The sequence below is a fragment of the Fukomys damarensis genome, unplaced genomic scaffold (genome assembly GCF_012274545.1).
Source record: "Fukomys damarensis isolate Sample0158 unplaced genomic scaffold, DMR_v1.0_HiC HiC_scaffold_7, whole genome shotgun sequence".
Classification (NCBI taxonomy): domain Eukaryota; kingdom Metazoa; phylum Chordata; class Mammalia; order Rodentia; family Bathyergidae; genus Fukomys; species Fukomys damarensis.
In genome coordinates, this window is record NW_022900919.1 from 37,057,057 (window position 1) to 37,063,110 (window position 6,054).

Here is a 6,054-nt window from a genome sequence, read left to right on the forward strand (position 1 = left end):
TGTTTCCCCTCAAGAAAGGGGAAACCATAGAGCCTAGATTATAGTACTTCCTTAAAGAAAAGAAACTGTAGGGCTGGGGATTTAGCTCAGTGGTTCGGTGGCCTGCCCTGCAAGCGCAAGGACCTGAGTTCAATCCCTGGTACCAAAAAAAAAAAAAAAAAAAAAGAAGAAATGAAACTGTTCTTCTTTTTTATTGTTTCATTACATGTGTGGCCAACACTTTGTGTACCCATCACTTCATAATAGTTGCTGTTACCACTATTAGTACCATTACTAGTTTATTTAGTAAATAAATTTTCATTCTTAGTTGCACCATCACTTACCCCTGTTATTTAATACTTGAAGACAGTAAGAAAATCGTCACATGTTAATAAAACTACTTCCTATTTTGCTTCCCCAATATCTTTCTCCTTAAGGTGACTTTCTAGAAGTTGTCCATAAGATTTACTGGAAAAGCACTGTGGTGACTGGGCTAGGTTTTTGCATTGGTCCTTAGGATGCTATCTGTGTTTTCACAGGTTTCTTCAGTGCTTCGGGGATTCCTAGACCTGATGTTGGTAAGGGAGCCCTCTCAAAGAGCCACTGCCCAGGAACTCCTTGGACATCCATTCTTAAAATTAGCAGGTCCACCATCTTGCATCGTTCCCCTCATGAGACAATACAGACATCACTGAACAAAGGATTTCTGTAGGTGACAAAGCTAGGTAAAGACATGAAAATAATTCAGGAGAACACGAGGAAAACCACAGAACATGCAAAAGGCCTGTGCATTCTAGACCAGCTGACTGGTGGGACAGTGTGATGACCGGCAGGGTTCGACAGACCAGGGCATCTTCTTGTGTCTTAATAGGCATCTCTCCACTGACAGCTGGCATGGTCATTTGGAGCATGGCTTTAATAGGTCATTGTTATATTTTCAGCCCTTCATCCAGCAAATCAGAAGGACTCAGTACAAACTCCGTTATGATATATCCTAGCCACATGCAGGGTACCACATAGGATTTTCTATATTGAAAGAATACTTTTCTGGCAAAAAAAAAGAAAGAAAGGAAAACAAAAAAGCACTTTTTTCTTAATGGTAGCAGTGTAATGTATTTTGCAATGAATTTGTAATTTTTCTGTACGATAGTTTTGATAATTTATAGTACTTTGATGTCACGTAGCCATTGTATCAGTTGAGGTAATACTTGTTTACTAGCAGGAGTTTGAACAAAGCTTTTCCTACTTTTTTATCCCTTTCAGAAAAACCAACGATTCTTTAGGAACTTTGAATACTGAAGGACTCTCAATCACCGTCAGCTTTAGTAGAATACCTTTCTTATCTTAATAAGTGTCTTATGTGATGGAAGAATTAAGAGTGATGGTGATGGTGTGCATGTTTCATTTATCCAACCAAAAGCAATGAAACAAAATTTGAGCCACAGTATGCCACCAAACTATTTCTCGGGATAAAGCTAAATATTTTGAAAAATCGTATTTTCCTTCAAGGCTTCTAATGGAAAATCACTTTTTGCACACCAGGATGTTATCCTGTCCACCCTAGAATGGGCACTACATCCCTTAGTGGCCAAATTTCCCTCCCAGGGAACAATTTTCAGTGCTAGAATCATTGGACCCAGTTCCCCAAATTGAATGTTTCATTGAGACCTTGGGAACTCCAGGCTCACCAAGAGAGAGAAGAGTGAACAAGGCAAGATGTTTGGTTCTGTTTGTCACTGTTTTTTAAACTCTGTATGCTAGCACACCAAACTCTTGTCTGTATTTACCTTCATACCACAGTATTATGTGTCGTGCTGGAAGTCTGAATTGACGCTAGAGGGTGAATTAGCAAGGGATTTTTTTTTTCCCCAGGTATGATCTGATTTCAGTTTGTGAACATGTTATAATGTGTTTCCGGCATAAGAGAGTTGTGCTGCTGTCTAGATCTTCTTGAATGTTGATAAAAATGAATGACTACTACAATACATTTTGTGTTGCTTGTTGGATGAATTTGCATGTTAACTGTAGGTCAATATAGATTTGCCTTTAAAACTCTGGAGGAGCTACATAGTCATCATTAGTTTTATTAATTATGCATCAGACAAAAGCCATTTGTTACCAAACTGGAAAACCAGAGGCTTTTCTTAATAACTTCATATACTGTAACAAGTATGAATTTAAATTTGTGAAAATTCTCTGGTTGCTCTAAGCATAATTAAGAATTTTGTAATTAATAGGTTGCTAATTATTTATTATAGTTAAAAGGATAAAAGGCATAAAATGACCTTTGACTGATTAGATTTTCAGTTTTCCCCAAAACTGGAAATGCACCATACATAAGATTTATAATTTTGTTTCATAAAACACAGCAAATCAATGTTTTATGTAAAATATTAAAGCATTAATATAAATATGTGAGAATAAAAGCAATCTAAATCAAAAAATGGCAGTTCTAAAAGTTCATGAAACATTTGTCTTAATTTAACAGCACTATGTAGAAGTAGAAAGAAAATACTTTTTAACCAGGACAGACACTAAAATCATTGCAGAAAATAGTGGATTTTGGATTCAAACATTGTGGACAGTGCAATGGAAATTTTTTCTGTAATTTTCTTATCATTGGGTATTTTTTAAAGTATATTCATTGAGTTAACTGAAATTAACTCTCGTTTAAAAGGATCTGTGAGCACTATTAGCAGAAACTGCACTTGCAAATAAAAATAAACATTTGCCTTTTCTCCCATTGTTATTGTAAACTCCTGATTTCCCAAATTTGTTTTATTGAGTAACCAAGAATGTAAATGAGTTGGTTTAAAGTTATGTATAACATCATTATGACATGAGCTGAAGACAAACATTGTTGACTCCAGAAGTTACCAATAATGTAAATTTGTGATGTAGATACCACTACTGAGAAAAAGTTATTAAATTCTAGATGTCCAAGTTCATGTTAAACCTGACTCAGAGCTAAAGAGCCACTCCACCTCTCTGCTTCAAAGATGCTGGACTAATTTGTGGGCTTTACCAATAAAAGACATGAAAAGGACTCGGATTAAGGAAGGGAGTGAGAGCTGTCAGCGTGGAAGAGTGACAAGTCCTCTCCTCCACTTTGGGTGTGAAGCGAGACATTAACATTGATCCTGTGCAGTTAAAGGGAATAGTTATGTGTAAAGAGCACAATTTTTTTTCTGGAAATTTTGAAAATTGAAATCCCTCAGGAAGTAGCCTGTGATAACAGGAGGACAGAGGCCACTGTATATCCTGTGCCAAGGAAGAGGAAGATGGAGGCAACCTTCCCCAGATCAATTCCTGGTCTGTGGTGGGATGAAGGAAAACATCCAATTCTCTTGACTGTGTTTGATGATGCATATAGGAGAAACAGAGAATATATCAAACCACTTAATTAATGAGATGTCCAACTCCAGAGTGCATTGGAGGCCTGCACCATGGGAGAATGATGGGGAGATATGGCTGAGTAGAGCTGAAACTCTGGAATCCACATATATCCATCAGCAGTTCCCAAACTTTTTTTCGCCAGGAATTTGTTTCACAAAGACCATTTGTGGCAGGGGCTCAGGGAAATGCTTTTGTGATAATTCAAAGGAGCATGCAACTTGCATTGCACAGGTCACAGTAGTGTTAGCACTCTTATGAGAATTTAATGCCAGTGCTGATTTGACGACAGGTGGAGCTCATTCAATAATGCATTGAGTAAACTATAAAAACAAGTAAACTCTAGCTCACCCACTGCTTACTTCCTGCTGTGCAGCCCAGTTCCTAACAAGCCTCAGACCAGTACTGGTCCATGGTCCATGCTGCAGGGATTGGAGAACCCTGATACACACCAAGACCATTCTATACAGCAGAGGTAGGTGGTAGTTATCATGTGAAATCAAAATGAGGTTGAGACATCTCTATTTTATTCCAGTAGCATCTACAACCAGCTTTCCAGAACTTCCCTTCCCTAGACTTGGGCCATTGTGTCTACATGAAAGTCCGTGATTTAAGGAAGCTTAGAAGGAAGAAGAGAACATAATATATCCTGCCACTATCTGCTGCTACCTCTTACTCTTCTACAAGTTCAGCTGGAGCAAAGGAAAGGTGTGCTATTTTTGAACTAGAAGGAGATAGATTTTTTAAACTAGATTAGATAAATGGAATCAAACCCAGTTATGGTTGTATCCCTATTATCCACTGGAAAGAATACATTCAGTAGCAATTACTGGAGAAACAAAATCATTCCATGAAGTTAACAACTCAATGAGTTCAGACTCTTTGGTCAAACCAATCAAAGGAACAGAGCTGTGTCATCAAAGAAATTGTAATGAGATTCCAGGAAGAGGAAAGAAAGATCAGTTTGGTCTGAAGCAGAGGCAAAATGCACAAGCAGAAGAAATTTTGTGAAAATGATATCGTTACCAGCTACTTAGTCTATATGCTTAGGTTAATTTGCTCATTGCTGACCAAATTAAGGATGGCCATTTATATTTGTAAAAAGGAAAAAGAATTTATTTGAAACTATATTCAGAGATATAAAGGGCCTCACCGCCCGTATCAGTATCACCAACTGCCTGAGTACAGTGTGTCAGAGGTCAGGTCAAGGGCCAGTGAGAGAGAGGATACATGAAGACAGTAGGCTTGGCCAGGCTTGCTTCAACACTCCTAGACCCTGCCATCTCCCTCCCTTTCCTGTGGAAATGAAACTGGATTCTGATCTCCTGGTGCTACCGTGTATATTCTATTCATTCATCTGGGCTGATCAGAGGTGGGAGTTTAGCCCCTAGGCCTAGGGAAGTTTGAAAAACAACTTGTCTCCAAATGGGAAAAAAAAAAACTTTTAAACTTCCATGCTGGTTGCAACATAATACAGAAGAAATTCACATATGAAATTTTTGTGCAGGAAAGTTTATCAGCATGTGCCTTGAAATGTATGCATTTTGAGTTTATGTTTTCTTAGTGTAGGTTTGGCCAAAAGACAAACCTAAGACCAAGACTTTTCAAGAAATAGTACATGATCATGACAAAGTGAAGAAAGGAGGCAAAAAAGTGTTTTAGTGAATCGATGACCACTGCAGTCACTGTGCTGAGTCCCACTGGAGACTTTCTGAGAGCCACTTCAGAATTGTCCTTCTAGGGTGAGGATGCTGAGATATTGATTCACCAGCTTTATGGCTCACTGATTGTGAGTTATTCCTGAGGTATCAGCTCCCAGAACTCTCAGCTTGGCCTGTAGGTAGGTACAGGAAGCTATTGGAAGTATCAGCAAATGCCACTCAGGAAGATCAAAGGGACCTAAGTGGGACTCTAGCAGCATCTCCTCCATAAGTAAACTGTCTTCATTACTTTTCTCATTGTTGGGACAAAGTACCCAACACTCACAAGTTGAAGGAAGAAAAGTTTATTTTAGCTCACAGTTTATAGAGGTTTCAATCCATGTACAGCTGGCTACAAGGAAGGGTGACATGGTAGAGAGGTATGGCAGAGGCGAAACAGTCCATGGTATGGCAGGCAGGAAACAGCAAGCAGCAAGCATCCTTCTCTGTTTTATTCCATTCAGGCTACAAATCCATTGGTTGGTGCCACCCACACCCAGAGTGGGCCTTCCCATTATCCATACCCAGAACCAATTAATGGACTAATTTCATTATAACACTTCCTTAATCTATATTCACATATCCAAGATCCAGCTTCCTCTAATAAGCCCCACCTATGAGCACATGAGGCTTTGGGGAAAAATCTAAATACAAGCCATGACAGATCTAATGAAGGACGAATAGAGAACTTGAGAAACTCTATGGGTTGCTGGTTCTAGATCAAAATAGGCTGTTTTAAATGCAAAAAGATTCCTTATTCTAAAAAGTTTACTCAAGCGCCAAACCCTAGCCCTGTGATTAGCAGTTTTTAAAACTTTAAACTAGAAAGGACTACAGGACTTTTTATGACCCACTTTAAGTAAGATAATCAAGGCCCCAAAGCAAGGCACATTAATCATAATACCTATGTATACTATACACTTATACACACACACACACACACACACACACACACACACACGCAAAATATAGCCCCTGAAGG

The 6,054-nt window shown here is 38.6% G+C and overlaps 1 protein-coding gene across 1 annotated transcript in view; it reads left to right on the forward strand.

The window, feature by feature from the left end:
• The window catches only part of Pak5 (p21 (RAC1) activated kinase 5), a 36,262-nt gene extending 33,530 nt beyond the window's left edge, over nt 1–2,732 (forward strand). The window contains exon 8 of the mRNA XM_010638013.2: nt 519–2,732. Coding sequence (XP_010636315.1) covers nt 519–674 — 156 coding nt within the window. The 3' untranslated portion in view covers nt 675–2,732. The remainder of the gene's footprint in view (nt 1–518) is intronic.
• The last annotated feature ends 3,322 nt before the right edge of the window (nt 2,733–6,054 follow it).